The sequence below is a fragment of the Podarcis melisellensis genome (assembly GCF_964234715.1).
Source record: "Podarcis melisellensis genome assembly, chromosome: 11".
NCBI lineage: Eukaryota > Metazoa > Chordata > Lepidosauria > Squamata > Lacertidae > Podarcis > Podarcis melisellensis.
This window is the reverse complement of record NC_138543.1, coordinates 27,681,185-27,699,441: the sequence shown is the minus strand read 5'-3', so window position 1 is coordinate 27,699,441 and position 18,257 is coordinate 27,681,185. Positions and strand designations below refer to the sequence as shown.

Here is an 18,257-nt window from a genome sequence, read left to right as displayed (position 1 = left end):
TTCATTTAATTAGATTTCTACCAACAGATTTGAATATTTTTCTCAAGTATTCTTAAACATTTTCTTAAGATTCATCTGATTTCTTCACTTAACAACTAAAATCATTACTTCATTACATTTTTGATAACCAAATTGCATATCCCGTTGTTTCATAAGAAATGGGTATCTTTTCGTTCTCCTGAAAACTCAAGAAAACTGAAGAAATATCCAAAAGGAAGCTGCACATACAATACGTTATGTACTAAGGAATCAGTAGTTTATCATGTTAACATATGAAACTGCCTTTGGTGCATCAATCCCAGGGCTGTCCACTGACTGACAGAGGCTCTCCAAGATTTCAATCAGATGTCTTTTGCAGCTATGCGACTCAAGATACATTTTAGTTCAAGATGCCAGGAATTGAACCACAGACCTTCCACATGCAAAGAATATACTCTATCATTTAGCAATGGGTTCTCCCAAAGAAACAACCCAAAAGGTATAATATGTAAACATTATTTGTACTACAGCTCAAACTATCAATATTTCCAGCACTCCCCATTGCATCCATTTTCAAGGAACCATGCACTTTTAACACACACCCCATATTTATATACTTGAACCACTATAGTAAAAAAGGGGAAAATAATTTGAACCAAACATTATGCGAAAAACGCTTTAGGTCTACTCATGAGAGACTTGACTATTATTTATTATTTTATTTACCGCATATCTATCCCACGTTTTCTGTAAGTTCGTTGGTGCAAGTGGTTCTCCCCTTCCTCATTTTATCCCCACAAGAATTCTCTGTGAGGTAGGTGAGACTGAGAGGCAATGTCTGGCCCAAGATCACCCACATTCTAGTCTGACACTATAACCACTACACCACACTGGCTCCAGCTATAAGAATTGCAACAGACTTTCCTCTACAAGGAGTCAGCATCCCACTATATACTTTCTACAGCAGTGGGTGATAGGATAAGACTCATGACTGGAATATAGAAATTGAGGGGTACAACCTATTCAAAAGGAATAGACCAAACAGGAAGGGAGGAGTAGGAGCATTATATGTAAGGGGTGTGTATACTTCTGAAGAGATCCAAGAGTTGGAACAGGGAAGGCAGATTGAGAATAAAAAGAGGAGGATGGAAACAACAGTAACAGCACTGAGAGGTTTGCTATAGACCATCAAGCCAGACTGAAGACTTGGATGATGACTTCCTAGTGCAGATTACCAAATATTCAAAGAGATATAGTCATAATGGGAGACATCAACTACCTCAATATCTGTTGGAACACAAACTTTGCCAAGAATGTAAGGTCCAACAAATTCCTCCATTGCCTTCTGCTGACAATTTCATTTCCCAGAAGCTGGAAGAAGCAACAAGGTCATCTCTCCTGACCTTGGTCTTCTAAGGAGGAACTGAATGATGAAGTGAAAGTACTAGGAACCCTGGAAGAAAGTGGTCATACTCTCTTGTGTTTCATTATACAGAGGCAAGGGAAAGCTGAGTATAGTTAGGCATGCCTTCTGGACTTTAAGATGGCTGATTTCAAAAAGCTTAAAGAACTACTGGGTGAGATCCCATGGTCAGAAATACTTAAATGGAGTCCAAAATGGACAGGAATTTCTTAAAGGTGAAATACTGAAGGCACAAATGCAGACAATTCTAAGAAGAAAAGTGGGAAGCAAGAAACCAGGGTTTGTTTGTTTTTTTACAACACTAATGTCTCACATCATATATAGTAAAGACTTTACAACCTGACAAAAGGCAATGCATGTACTTTTGTAAACAAGGGAAATCTTTTATTATATTATATAATTATATATTTATATAATTAGATTATAGAAATTATTTTATTTTTTAAAAGAAACCAGTGTTTTTGAATAAGGAGCTTACAGAGGAGCTGAGACATAAGAAGGGCATGTATAAGAAATGAAAAAAGGAGAAATCATGAGGGAAGAGTACACATGAGTAGCCAACAGTTGCCCTTGGGATCCCTTCCAACTCTACAATTCTATCATAGTTGCTGTGGATGAATCTATTTCAAGCTTGATATATATATATATATACACTATAACGCTTGTGCTGAAAGACTTTTTATGACACACAAACCCTTTTAAAGTGAACCTCGTCATTTAAATATGCTAAAATTCTGGTTTATCTATATGTGTTTATCTATGACAATTATTAAAATATCTAAACTTCAGATAAGTATTTCCCAAGAGAAATTACTTATTTTAGTTGGTGAAGGATGATTCTAGCAACCCAGATGGACTCCTGCATATGTCCTTTAATTAGTCCTCTCTCGCCTCCTACACCCACAGTTCTAAATTAAATTATTTTCAGATTACATGATCTACTTACCAGAGACTCATGGGAAATACAGTCAGAAGATAAATACACAGTGCAAGATATAAAACAAACAATAGGCCTAGCTGAACATGGAAATAGACATTATGTGAAAGTCATCTGGTTAAAAATATATATGATAGATCTGCCTATTTAATTAAACAGGCATGAGAAATTTAACATTTATGAAGGTGCATGAGTCAACATTGGAAAGCAATGCTTCCAATATCTAAATTAGCCTATTTCAATAATTATAGCTACTAAATGTTTTATTCTGCATAGGACACTCATTAATAAATATTTTAAATATAATAAACATAAGCTACCAGTTAAAATATAAGTCTACAACCACTTATTAACTCTTGAAAATTAATTCTATATGCTCCCAATGTCAACAGAATGTGAGTAAAGCAGACATTCTAATTTCATCCTTGCAGTTACAACTACAGTATTTGCTCTCATTTTTTCTTCATAATTTTAATCTTTGGTTGTGCTATTAACATCTTGTGTTCATTATTTATTTCATTGTGAGACTCTTCAAGTTCTCATTTGGGGTAGAAAGTTGGCATATAAATTTTAAAACAAAAACATTTGATAGATGGATTTACTACATAAGCTACCACGATCAAATATTTGAAATAGCACATCTTTGATCTTGCATATCAGACATGCTGCTTGAGGGGGCCCGGAGCTGTGCGACATCTCCACATCGTGCACACACGCACTGTGTTGTGCGTCCCCCGCAGTGTGCATGTGGGACAGAAGCAAGCCCTGTGGTGTGTGTGCTGCTGCCCCAGAACGGGTGGGGGGGGGCTTCATTGAAAATTTGGGGGGAGCTTTGCCCCCCCACTTGGCGCCGGTGTCGCATATTATCTCACATTGCATTGGACCAAGACTTCATCTATCAATGATGGAAAGACTCCTTCCACACATGGTAGAACTTTGCTCCAGTGGAAAGATCTCACTGGCAGAAGGGAAGCAGCTTTTTCTAGTTCCACACCCCCCCCCCCCAGCACTAGATAAGTGTACTTTAGATTAGTCTTCGTCATGTTTCTCCTGATGATAAGTGTTGGAATTCAAAAGACAAACCCAATGTCTGAAAGTCAACAGATCTCACTAAAGAAAACATTTTTCTGTTTGCAATTTTTTTGGTACCTTTGTCAAAGGTTTCTGAAAAAAAATATGAACATGTAACAATTTGCACAACATTTAATATTACTGAATATAACACTATTATAAGTAACAAAACTATTTCACTTCAACAGAAAAATAGATTCTTTCATGATGTGAAATTTCAAGCTGTCATCCTCTCATGCATCACCAAGATTCATTTTTTAAATTGTATTTACTGAGTTTTATACACACCTTAGGTAATTCATATATGAGCTACAATAAAACAATAACAAAATAAACCATATATGTGGGAGAGGGTAAGCATTATGATGAGAAAAGCAAGAGAGAGAGGATATAAAGGGAGACCATAGCATGTTATCACATATGTTTAGGATAATTATCAATTCTTTCCTGCATTCTCTGACTGACTAAAAGTAGTTTTCTATAGAGTCCCATGTGTTGAAGGTTGAAAAGTGCTGTGTGATAAAGTTGCATATTCAATAAACGTGTACAATATGGTATAAAATTTGTCTGCTTCTGGTCCTTTTCTTTCAGTTTAAATGTCAGGTTTTCCAACAAGGCCAAATTTCCTTGTACCAAAAACTCAATAAATTACGATGAGATTGTTTCTAATGTTTGGCTATTACCATTCTGGCTGCTACAATGCAAAACATAATTAAGGCTTTCAATAAAATAATTTGCAAAAAAAATCAAAAATAAACAATAACATTATTTGGGAGTTCACCTGTATTTTTGGTTAGTTATTTTACCAATTTTATGGAAAACTTCAGTCCAAAAATTGAATGTTTCCTCACAAGACCACCACATGTGATAGAAAGTTCCTTTTTCACCAGCCATTAGTCTGTGAAACCTGTGTGCTGTGAAATCTGGTGCACCTGGTAAAGGTAAAGGTAAAGGAACCCCTGACCATTAGGTCCAGTCGTGACCGACTCTGGGGTTGCGACGCTCATCTTGCTTTATTGGCCAAGGGAGCTGGCGTACAGCTTCCGGGTCATGTGGCCAGCATGACTTAAGCCGCTTCTGGCAAACCAGAGCAGCGCACAGAAACGCCGTTTACCTTCCCGCTGGAGCGGTACCTATTTATCTACTTGCACTTTGATGTGCTTTCAAACTGCTAGGTTGGCAGGAACAGGGACCGAGCAACGGGAGCTCACCCCGTCACGGGGATTCATTTCTTCTGCCTTATCTTACTACTTACACATCCACCAAAATTTAAAACAATTTTAAAGTGCTTTTAAGTTTAATAATATATAAAAAGGTTATAAAATGGAAATAACCAAGATATTTCCATGAGCCTGGTAGCATGCTCAGAAACCACATTTTTCTCATTCTGATATGTGAAAAAATGTGCTCATTTGATGTCTAAGTGCCAATATAAAACTATAAAATATTTTGGAATTTCATAATTCAACATTGTGAGAAAATAGCAATCGCACCTGTCATTTGTAAATAGAAAGATTTAGTTTCAAACAAGTTAAGAAATATAATCTAAAATCCATCTACTTATGTGCTCTTACATTATATATACACTGAAACTGGTAGCTCTCCATTCCCCAAGGAACCCTTGAGATTCTTGTTCTCTGAGGGGTTACAGAACTCAAAACTATAGCTCCTGAGGGTTTCTGGTAGAAACCATGACACAGTGATGTGATCCATGTCCCAACTTCAATCAAGGTTCTGCAAATGATAACAGGGGTCGCTTTCTTCATTTGTACAAAATCTTTCTGTTGGATAGCTACAGCCAACAGGAAATTTAGTTTCAAACAAGTTTCAGTGCATAGGTTTGTGCTTTTGTGTAGCTTAGTGAAGTTATTGTAGTTAGAAGGTGGCTGCTGATCTAGTAGAATGAATGCCATGCCTTATGATTCCATATTTGAGCCTAATTTTCACTACTGACTATGCTTTTAGGTTTAAGGCCTTGCAACATGTTCAATATCTTTGTTCAGACATCATGACTTTTTTAGTACTGTAGCTCTGCCATCCCCACCATACAACTGCAAAAACAGTTATATGCAATCATAGTTATGACATCTACTCCATTAGCCACCCTTTCCCCATATACAGTAAAAAAAATTAAGTAGAAACACTGCTTTCCTATAAGAAATGTAACCTAAACAATATATTTTTTCAAACAGGGAACACATAGCAAATTGCACTGGAAGGGTGATAATGAAAAAGCAACACCATTTATTAATTTTGTATAAGTTATATTCAACCCTAGAGATTCCTTGGAGGGAAAGAACATGTCTGAATTTCACTGTACAGTGCCACAGGCAGAAAGTGAGAGAAACTAAACAAGCACATCCTGAAGGGAGAGAAAATGCCTGCAGCAGCAAATGACCTACTACATACCTCACTGGAAATGTTTTGATGTTATAATTTGTTAATTTCAAGAAAAAAGACAATTATCAACAATTACAGTTTGTTCTCATAGAACTATTTAACTTTTTTAAAAAAATGATCAAAAATGACATATTATTATTATTCAAAAGAATGATGAATTTTCAAAAGATTATGAAACCACATAATTTTGCACGAGAACCCCATGCCAAATTTATTCCTTGATTACTTATGGTAGGACGGTTCATGACAGGATTAAAACACTTGAATTTCTGTAATAGAACTATACTCTGCTGCTTATCAGGCAGAAGAATGTTACTGAACTATACATTTAATGGTCTGAATTAGCAAGGTATTTTAATGACACATGCTTTTTAAAAAAATCAACTTTGCTTTGGCAGTTGGATTGAATCATAAATACATTTATATGCCCCTATTAGGGCTGGCATTTGAACAGTTAAAAAGCACATCTTGGTAAACTGACTGGTAAAGTTTTGAAAGAGGTATAATAAAAGTATACTAATTACAAAATGACTATCTTCTGGATATTCTATAGTCCAGCCTCAGAACCTTTATAAAGCATTTTGCCAGATCACATAGCACACCATGGCAGATCATCATGCTATATTCTTCTTCACTTTAGCAAATGCAGAAATACTTGTGACCTGAGTAAAATTGTCACCTTTTCTTGATAAATTGTCTAATATATTGGTTTCCAACCAGTGTGCTGTGGCACCCTGGGGTGACTTGAGTGCAGGGGAGCCCCAGGGGGCGTCCTTTCCTTAACTTGCAGCCCATATCTTCTTGCATTATATCTCTCTCTCTTTCTCTCTGAGGAACATTCCAGGAAGCCAGCAGCTTTAACTTGCAGCCCATTTTCTTCCCAAAATATAACAGCAGCAAAAAAAAAGTGGGGAAACACTTTTGCATGACTGTTTTACTTCTTAAAGTGTTTTAAATTTGTTGTTAGCCGCCCTGAGCGCAGTTTTTATTATTATTATTATTAAAATCTTTTCCTCACAACAACAACAAATAATCCCCAGCTTCAGTAACTAACAGTTCCTTAGATTTACACAAAGGGCTTGAGAAAACAGCAAAGTAGCTTAATGGTATGTGTGCCTGGATGTGTGTGCCCTCTATAAGTAGGGATTTAAAAGGAACCCTGAAAATGAGCAGTCTCTTCTGTGTTTCTCTCTCCTATCCCCAACATCCTTCCCCTCTATTTCTTTCTACCTCCCCCCGGCAACCCCCCTTTTCCATAACAGTCACCCAGCTTTATGGGAACAGAACCATGTATGCAGAACCTGTGCTGTGTGTTTCTCGCTTTCCCCACAACAACAAAATATTTCTGTTTCTGATCTTAATCTTGTTTTGCCCTCTCCATTCCCCACACATGTGCACACTAATTTCGGGAAAGGCAGGCTGGGGTGTCAGCTCGGCCCTGCAGAGCAGAGGCGTCACTTGGGTTCCTGTCGACACATGCTCTCCCACGTACACACATGCCCAAAATGGTACCGAAAAGGGGGTGGGGAGATGGAGTGGGGGCAGAATGGGCAAATCCCCACTTATGCACATCCTGTAACAGAACCCCAGTGTAAGTGGCTTCCGTTATAGGGGAGCCACAGAAAGAATGTGGTTGGTCATGGGAGCCGTGCTCTCAAAACGGTTGAAAGCCACTAGTCTAATACCAAGGGCTTAGCATCTTTTAGCAGAGCGCAGTGATCTTTCAGGTATTCTGGTCCCAAGCTGTACAGTATAGGACTTCATACACCCCAAAACTGTCACTCTGAAATTAGCCCATTAGCAATATCCTGCTCCAGTAAGCAGTCAATCTGCTGTATTTTGCACTAGCTGCAGCTTCCAGACGAACTTCAAAGGCAGCCCCACAAAGAGAAATTGCGGTAATCCAGTCTGTAGAATGGAAATATCAATGAAAAATGGAAGGGAATTAAGAGTGTACGGCAATTGTAAGAGAAATTCTAAATTCATAACTGTGTGAGTATTAAAAAAGTATACAAAATAAAGCTCAACTCTTTATGAACCGTTTGAAAGCACCATGAAAGAGGAACAATCAGTGTTTTATTTATTAAATATTGAGCTTACATATTCACCTAAGCCATGTATGGGTTGTTATCCCAAACTACAGTCATGATTTCATTTTTCTTTACATTTCCTTAAAGTGGAAATATTAAATAAATAATTAATGAAGGTTAGGACTCTTTCATACTAAACCAATTCATACATTATTTATCAGTATTTAGTATTTCCCACACACTGTTTGGAGGCATTTAAATAACCTCCTGAATTTGAAAACGCAAGCTTCATACCATATGCAGAAGTATGTAAATCTTTTATTTGAAACATGCAACTAGATAGTTCAAAAATATATAATATATGAAAACAGCCTAAATTTGGCTTCTTATTTTCCCTGACTCCAAGCCCTTGCCTTCAACTGCTACAGATTCCATTTGACCTTTATCCGCATGGGTATGTTAAATGCAGATATGTAAAACTGACTAAATGTTGCTGAAAAATCAATTTTTATTTATTCTATATATTTTGTTTAGTTGAATGCTGCTGTATATACCGGAAGGGGAAAGAGGTGGGTTTACTGGCCATAGGAAGAACCATGAGTTGTGACAGTTACTTTATTGTTAAAAAGAAGATACACAGATTTCCGCAGCTAAAGGACAGTAAAAACAGATTAATTCTTAAGAGCTACATTAAATTTAAACTAAAGTTAAAGGTTAAGAAACAAAAGAAATGTAAAGACCTTCCCTGTCTCTAATCTTTTTATTCTTAACCAATACCACTCAAGAATCTTCAACTAATTATTATGTTTTATTGACGGCATCTTTCCCTGGGGAGGTTATTTAAAAAGTTTAACCCCTGAGCAAGTCATGGCTTCTCCTCCCTTTGAAAGTGTCAAGTGCATTGATTATAACTGCAGGAAGTGTTACCTTCTACCCAGAGATTCTCACCCTGCACAATCTTAAACACTGTATCCCTCCCCAAACAGCTTTGATTCAGCAATTCAGGCCTCTTCAGCTGATATTAAAGGCAGAAGCACCACAGAAAAGGGATCAGCAGTTAAAATGAAATACAAAGCGGGGGAGGGACACAGATCTTGGATATGGTAGTACAAAGCTGGAGAAAAGCAGATTTGAAAAAGACATCAGAGTGACTAAAAAAGAACAATATGACAGAAATTAAACATGATTTTTATGCATGGCTTCGAAGCATTTAAACTCATCTCAACCTCCATTGAAATTCTGATCATACCCAAACCCCAAGGCTTTTGACATACTTTCATAAATCCACACCTCCTCTCTCTCTTGTCTAATCTCCAGAGTCACTGTGAGGTATCCCACAAGTTAAAGTGGTAAAAATGCTGAATTCTAATATCCATATGAACCCACAGAAAATACCACTTAATTGTAAAAATGAAAAACAGATACAAGAAACATAAAATACTGTAAATATTCACTAGGTGGCATTTTCCAATGCTTAATGGTTAACAGAAAAATGCACCTTTCAAAAAACATATATATCTACCAAGACTTAATAGTAATTTCTCTAGGTTAATGGAGAAAGTTGCAACAAAATAATGCTATAGATATTATATGACCATAATAATGATTTATCAGGACACAAAGAAAACACCACCATACATTTAATTCATTTTGTGATCTTCAGAATTAAAATTCTTAGAACGATATTAGAATTCAGAAGTAAACAGCTACTGAGATGAGGTTTATACACAACTACGCATGAATCATAGAAACGTTGCCCAAACTTCCACAAAGTAATTGGATTTTCAGAACTGCAAGTGGGTTTATTCCAATTCAGTCATGACAGGGCCAGAAGGTAATGATACATCTGCCATGATGCAACAAGCAGACCTGTCTTCTGTCAAGAGTTGAAATCATAAAGGAATAAGCTGTCGTTAACAACCTCTCTCCAAACACTAGAGCTGTCATCTCATTGTTTTCCTTTGCTGGCATGGGGGCTAGGGTGGGCTTATATAGCCTGTCATTCAATATTACTCCAAGCATTTAACCTTCCCTCTCAATTTTCTTTAAGCTATCTTTGACTGAACTTAGACAAATTTATGACTAATTACCTACTTATAAAGTTTCTGTATAAAATTCATTTGGATATAAATCCATTCAATCAGATTTTAACAGGCACTATGTATTGTGAATAAATATATAACTACCACACATTTTTTTAAAAGGAAATAAAACATATACAGTGGTACCTTGGTTTACGAACTTACTCCGTTTTGGAAGTCCATTCTTAAACCAAAGCTTTCTTAAACCAAGGCATGCTTTCCCATAGCAGCGGGGGACTCAATTTACAAATGGAACACACTCAACAGAAGTGAAACATGTTCTTATTCCAAGGCAAAGTTCACAAACCAAAGCACCTACTTCCAGGTTTGAAGCATTCTTAATCCAAGTTGTTCATAAACTAAGCTGTTCTTAAACCAAGGTACCACTGTATGTCTATGCTCTCAGTATTTCCTATTTTTGTATATGTATGTTTGGGATAAGGAAGAACTTTTTTTTACATTCAGTATTTTATTAAACGTATTTTCTAAACTGTTATCATGATCAACTTACATCTAAAACTTAAAGACAAAAATCCAGAGTTGTTTCAGGCGGGCACAAGAGCTAGCGTATGCAAGTAAGTATTTTTTACTTTTTATCTTACATCTCACTTTTAAAAGTCCCCTCAGTTAAAACAACAACAACAACCCATACAGCACCTGGAAATTAAGAGATATACTAATAGAGAAGCATGGGCACAAAACCTTATTGGATAGGGAACTAATTGTGCAGTTCTTGGATTTGGACTCTCAGCCAAAGTGTGAAAATACATGCTAAATGCTTGCTGCAATAAATAAGATACACGATGTCTCAGGACGTCGACTGCATGAGGCATATTTTATTGCACTGGGGACAATCTGATCAAGCTAGGGAACTACTGATTAAGCCACTATTGGCAAATTGGCTGGGTCAGTCTGAGGCCTACTAAATCAAATATCTTCTGGAGGATAAGTCCAATGATATCACAATGGCTGTGGCAAAGTTTCCCTCAGTAGTCATACAAATCAAAGATCAACATACCCATGACTAAACAAATAACGCTTTGGTCTTCCTTTCCTGGGGGCTTGTCTGTATGAATCTGTATTTTATTCTGAATCCATGTTATGGGTCGTTGGACCACAATAAAGGTTATTATTAAATAAGATATACCTCTTCAAGAATCCACCAGAACAACCAATCCCTGGCTTTGAAGCCAAATACACTTCAAACATACAAGGCTTTCTGAGAGCAGGGAAGTTTTCACAAGCCCTTCCCAAATCTATGGATCCGAATCAGACATTGAAATGAATACTTCTACCATACATATATGAAATGCATGTACATATGGGGAATTAAGAGCTTTTATTTTCAGGTATCCAATCTAGAGATGGATCTAGTAGCCCACCAGAGAGTGTATATTGGAGACTTGCAGAAGAATAAGAATAATTTTACCTTCACCTGATGGGACTGTTAAACACTTTTTGGATGAGAATGCGAAACAGTGCTGAAACAAGTATTATTAGCACAGAAATGGAAGCAGGAAGAACTACCAATGAAAGAGGAATAGCAGATGAAACTGATGGGCTATGCAGAATTGGATGAGATGACAGGGAGAATTCGAAACCAGAGGGACCAGAAATTCTTGAAAGATTGGAGTAAACATATGAGTTATCTGAAAGACAGTTGTAACCAACTGACTATGCTTGTAGGACTACAAGAAGTTTGGTAAGGAGAACTGTATTAAATACTGCAGAAAATATTTATGAGAATGGATTTTAAGCTATGGATTATTAAAAGTAATAGTTAGGATAACAAATGTAAGATTAAGAGATGAGGTTTGAAAATCATTAGACATGGTTGATGGAAGTCTCAGGCTAAAATAGCCTAAATGTTGTATAAGATGAAATGAGATGATTAGTAAAAACTAATAAAAATGTATATTTTAAAAACAGAGAGAAATGGTGCTGAAACAATTCTCCCTATTTCTGCACTTTTTAAATTTCCTGATGCAGCAATAGACCCTTACCCTGCTGAATAAAGCTTAGACCTTAAATGGCTAACCTGTGACCCTCCAGATGTTGTTGAACTCCAACTCCCATCAGCCCCAGCTAGCATGGCCAATGATTAGGTATTGGGAATTGTAGCCCAACAACACCTGGAGGGCACCATGTTGGCTTGCCCTGAAATTAGAATGACAAAGAAGTTAGAATTTTATCTAAAGCAGACCTTTAGTATTTACTACTTGGAGGAAAAAATGGCAGAACTCTGAAACCTTAAATCCAACCTGAGTGCACTTTTTCATTGTAGAATTTATTCAGTAGTTCTTCAATATGTCTAATTTGTCATCACCTGCACAACTGTCACTCACTTTACCATTTACAGTTTTCTTTCCAAACTAAAGCACCCAGGACCCCCCCCAAAAAAAAATCCCAAGAAAAACAACTGAACATTACAAATTGTGGGGGGTGGGGTTTAAATCCCAGTGTTAATGTAGCAGATCACCTCCCAAGTACAGACCAAGCCAAGCCTTAAGATCTTTCAAGGATCTCATGCTAGTCATTCTATGAACAGCAGACTGTCACTTGGTGACAACACAGAAATGAGCTCTCTCAATGGTAGCATTCACCCTTTGGAATGCCTTTCAACAGGTGGTTCAGGAGGTGGAGATAGTAACCAGTTATAAATGCTTCTTAAAGGTTTCCTGAACTCTGATTTCTAATTCTTAAACTATTTCTTTTCTTTTTGAGCACTGCTCAGTTTTACATATTTTTGTTCTGTGTTTAATCAACTTTTTAAAAATTGTTATCTTTTTATATGAAATTCTATTTTTTTCCTAATAATGTTTTATATAAAGCACTTAATAAATTTATTTTCATAGAAAGCATTTTATACATTTTATAAATAAATAAATGAGATAGAAATGAGTAAATAAATCCTATGTGGTTTTTTAAAGCAAAAAATGAACAGAAGCAGGTAAGTGCCTTCTTCTGACACACCATGGACGGCTTTATTTTGGGATATTCTATCACCCACCAAGACTCATTAAAATTCTGCTTGGGGCTGAAAAGGTTACTATAAAACTGTCTGTGTCAGTTTCTTAGTTTCGATTTAAAAATTAACGTAGTGGGTAAAATGTTTCCAATGTGTTTTTTCTCCTGGCATAACCTACATGACTTTCTTTGGGACATTATTACTGCTGCAAGATACATTGGAAGACAGTGGGGGGGATTACCTATGTCACACTCCCTTTTTTTGTTTTCATGGGAGTATTCCTCTGTGGGTGTGTTAAAAGCTCACACAGCATTGTGAAACACTGGAGTGTGATTTGTGTTAAGAATCTGACTTAGTCCAACTAATTTTAATAGGTCCATTTGTACGCTTCATAGAACATCTCTTTCTGTAAGGGTACAAGTTCAAATACCTTCTAGGATCAACTTCTTGTAATAATAGACAGAACAATTTGTGCTTCAGATGGAGATAAGGAAAACTTCAAGCTGATGAAATTCAACTGAAAACGTCAGTAGTTTTAAAAAGATTTTTGGATTGATTTATCTTCTCCAAAGACCACACGGCAGTTCCTATAACAGTATTCAATGTAAGTAAACAACAACTGTTTCCTCAAATAAAAGAATTATTATGCAAAAGTTTTAGAAATCTAAAGAAAATTGGCAGTTATATACAAGTTTGATGTACATTAAGAAAACAAAATCTCATAATATTGTGAAAAATTGTTGAGTATAAAAACCAAACATATTTCAAAAGGCCAAATAAATATCCTACCTCAATAGCTCTTTTAATGTATGGAATCTGAGTGCCACTGTCCAGATCTTCATTTATAATAAGCCTTCTTGCCCACTGTCCTGCTCGAACAACACCGCTCCCGTGAATTAAAACCATCAGTTTGTCTGGATTTGTCATTGCATCCTCACTCATAAAGATAAAACTCCGGGGTTCACCTTCCATGGCATCTACCTAAAATGAAAACAGTGTGTTTATTAACAGCTTATTGAATTATATAGCTTACATCAATAAATCTATTCAGACTATCCAACAGCTGCAACTAGCAATTAAATGCTTAGTTAGACCTGGAGTCTGGAAAATAAGTTGCCTACTATACTGTCCTCAGTATTCATTACAGGTAGGTAGCCATGTTGGTCTGTTGTAGTCGAGAGAAAATAATAAAAAAATCATTCCGGTAGCACATTAGAGACCAACTAAGTTTGTTATTGGTATGCGCTTTCATGTGCATGCACACTTCTTCAGCTACACCAGTATTCATTGTTAGCAGATCCACTCACAAAGGTGTTAGTGCATACTGGCAGAGCAAACCCTACAGGTGGGATTCACCTAATGAGTTCTATCAGTGGAAGCCATGAATGAAGACTTCTGATGGTACAATGGTGCTTTCTCCCCTCTCCTCCCCACATACCCCTAAAGTGGGTTGAGGGGGGCCAGGAGACCCCCAAAACAGCACACACTGGGTGTGGGTGTTTCTGTCTGGCAAGCTGAAATGCTTGTACAGATGGAACATTCATCATAGTACAACACTGATTTCCACCCTAAGTGCTCAAATCGTAATCACTCCCAGTAAGTTTTCCTCTTTGTAGGTTTAAAAAAATTACTTATGCATCCTCGGCTTCCAGAAAAGGAGTACAGAGTGATATTTTTAATTTCACAACAGCCTGTGAGGTAGGTTAGATGATGACTTGTCCACAGTCAACAAACAGTGACAAACAAAGCAGTTTGTAGCTGAGCAGGGACTACAAACTAAAAGTCGCTTTGTGCTAACTATACCAAAGAACTAACAATTAAATTCAAAATGCCACAGAAGTCGCAAACGCAGTTCCACCAGCAGTACAGAATGTCACAATTGCTTCACATACGATGGGCAGCCAATCTGCATAAAGTTGATAAGGTCATACCTGGGTAGTACCCTGCCCATTTCTGGCAGTAATCTGTCCACACCATCACAGATATCTGCTTAAAAAATACAGTCTGAATGGGTAATCACAACAGTGTTTATTACTCTAGTGGACAATCCCTGCTTGGAGATCAGTAATTGCACCCCATTGGTCCTGTTAACCTTATCTGTAGCCCTTGCTAGTTTATCATGAGGTGTTGGGGACTCAACTATAGAATTGCTCAAGTGGCTCCACTTGTTTATGTCAGGAAGGTCACAGATGCTGATCTGTCATCTTCACTCTCTCATGGAGTTTTGTAGGATTATATCTTTTATTCCCTCCTTTGAAACCTCTAGGCAAGATTACATGTAATAAGCCCTATTTTTTTATATATATATAAAAATCTTGCCCAGATCCTACCATTTGAAGACTGGATACGTGTGAGCCAACTGAAACTCTGGTCTTGTAACTTAGGGTTGATCAGAACATACATTAGCATACATGGCTTATAGCGTCTGGCTACCCAGTTGCACCCCTATCTGGGCAGGGATAGCTTAACTTCTATCATCTATGCTCTGATAACCACTGCTGGTGCAGAATTCAGCATCCAGGTTGCCTACCAGGGCAAGATGGTTTGAGTATATAATGCCAATCCTGGCCTGACTGCACTGGCTGCCAATTAGTTTCTGGGCCCAATTCAAGTTGCTGATATTGACCTATAAAGCCTTAAATGGCTCAGGCCACAATACCTCAAGGACCACCTTTCCTCATATGAACCAACTCAGACCTGTGATCATCAACTGAGGCCTTTCTTCGTGTGCCTCCTCCATGAGATGGCAGGAGGGCAGCAACGTGAGAATGGACCTTTTCTATGGTGGCTCCTCACTTGTGGAATGTTAGCCTCAGGGAGGCCTGCCAGGTGCCTTCGTTACAAATATTTAGGTGCCAGTTAAAAACATGCCTCTTCTCTCTAGGCCTCTGGTTAATTAAACAATATACAGTCTTTTAAACTGTGTGTAGCGGGGTTATTGTTATTGTTTGCTACTATGATATGTGTTTTTGTTTGTTTGCATCTCCCTCTCAAAAACATCCTGTGATGCACATAATGAGCGGATGACTTGCCCATAGGCACCAATGAACTTCACAAGTAAGTGTGGATTTTGAATCCTGCTCTCCTGACTCTGCCCACCATATCACACTCTCTCAGGTGTGAGGTATAAAGCCCATTAAACAACCATATATTTGCTACATAATACACCATAATTCATCACTTCCAGATGTACGTACATGTGTGTGTGTGTGTGTGTGTGTGTGTGTGTGTACACTCACTGGAACCTTAGTTCTTGCATTAATGCTAATTATCTTATTAATGCTAATGGGCATTAAAGCACCAGCACCTCCAAAACAGCTCAAGCGATCAATGCAAAATGCTGGCATTTCGCAAAATGCTCATATTTAAAGCATTGTTAAGAATGGATTACAGTACTGAAAAGGTTATTTCCTTTAAGCAGCAAAAATAATAATAATGCACCACTGTTGTCCAAATAAGTGTTCAGAAGTACACAAGTATCTAGTTTCCAGCATGGGGACTTGTTAGATCCACAGTTATTATCTGGGCCAGTCTGGCCAAATTAGAAACTCCAGTTTCAATTATGTATACTACATTCTATGTGGAATTACCCTTCAACACAGTCCAGAATCTTCAGCTGTCCAGAATGAAGTCGGCAGAAATCTGTCAGGGGGTAGATCATAGCACATTACTCTGATCATTTAGCAACATGGGTAACGGGCAATTTATTTTCAGGCTCAGCTCAATAGGTTGGCTTGGGGCTGGGATGTCTTCAGATCTCCTTCTCCAGTAAGAATCTGCCTGGGAACTCCATTTCACTACAGAGGTTTTCAGTGTTCCCTTTTCAAACTACATCAAGAGTGTATGAGATCGCTCTGGGAGGCAAGGGGTGGTGGTTTCCCAACTGTAGTGCTCAAATTATGGAAAGGTTTGCCTAGGAAGATTTGCTTGGTACCTGGCACTGCCTGACTTTTTGACAGACACCTTTATTTGAGTGAGCCTTCTTCTGACCTGCCTTCATTGATGTTTCAACTGCTTTTTAACGTTTCATCGTTTGTTTATATTTATCATTTCATAGTTTCTATCCGTCCTTGTTTCACTGTGAGCTGCACTGACTAGGCTGTGCTGTAGAGAGGCAATTTAGAAATTATTTAAATAAATCAATAAGCTATGAGCAGGGTATAATGGGAAGGCAGCAGCATTTTCAACATGTCAAACTATAGTGAGAATACAGAGGATGAAGAATCCTGATCCTGAGGCAGAAGTTCCCATTGGGCCAAGATAAGGACTGTTTGAGCGGACTGGTTCACAGCGGATTTGTTCACAGAACAAATCTGAGGAAATGCTGTTCTTCTGATGGTGATCAAAAACGTCAGGGTCCCAGTGCCAGCAGTTGTAAAACAAAGAAGAAAAAGGGGCTCATGCTGCTATGAAGTAAAGTAATGGCCTTTCCATAGCTCTTAACACTAGTTCTGAAGAGTTTCCCTACAAACAGCCTGCAGGACTGGTTACCTATGTGTGAGACTATATATACAGCATCAATTCATAACTCAGTACATAGCTCCAACTTGGAAAGGTCTTCCAAGTACAGCTAAGGGCATGGGCAGAATGAAGCCTCTAAGAACTTGCTTATATTATGCGTTGCCATTGTCCCATTATTTCCAATATACAGTACTACAGCTTTAGGTGTATGTAATGATCAGCTTTATCTGCAAAATTTCCCTGGGCTTTTATAATACATCTGTGAAGTTTTCCTGCTTTGGTCACTTCTCCTGGGGATTGTTCTCAGAACATCAGCCAGTGTTTTTCATTGTAGATGCATGAGGAATTTAGTTCTGGTTACTTCTCACAGCAGGCTACTGAATGCTTGTGTGTAAAAAAATCCAGACTATGATCTGTCAAGGCAACTGATGAGAAAAAGATACTACAAAGTCAGATAAATATAATATAAGACTAAACTTTCGGGCAAATGTAGCTCAACTGATTTAGAAACCATGTCTACCATTGATCTGAGACATTAAATTATCTTGTGTTTCAGTTCGTACAATCCAAATTATTTGCAAAAAAATAAGGTAAATTAGAGTGTGAATTCCCTGAACTGCAAGTGTTAATATTACTCTTTATTCCATCTTTAATTCAAAGTGTGTTTGGTTTGGTTTGGTTGTTAGAAACAAACACATATTTCTCATCCAAGAGTAGCACTCAGACCAATCTCTTATTTATACTTATGAAGGTAAAGGGCCCCTGACAGTTAAGTCCAGTCGTGGACGACTCTAGGGTTGTGGCGCTCATCTCGTTTTACTGGCTGAGGGAGCTGGTGTACAGCTTCCAGGTCATGTGGCCAGCATGACTAAGCCGCTTCTGGCAAACCAGAGCAGTGCACGGAAAC

General features: G+C 37.7%; 1 protein-coding gene across 7 annotated transcripts in view; it reads right to left on the bottom strand.

Annotated features, from left to right (window-relative positions):
* Positions 1–18,257, bottom strand: part of ARB2A (ARB2 cotranscriptional regulator A) — a 206,324-nt gene that overhangs the window by 161,136 nt on the left and 26,931 nt on the right. For all 7 annotated transcript variants that reach the window (XM_081930198.1, XM_081930197.1, XM_081930199.1 and 4 more), the window contains one exon: positions 13,679–13,870. In XM_081930198.1, the coding sequence (XP_081786324.1) occupies positions 13,679–13,870 (192 nt within the window). The remainder of the gene's footprint in view (positions 1–13,678; positions 13,871–18,257) is intronic.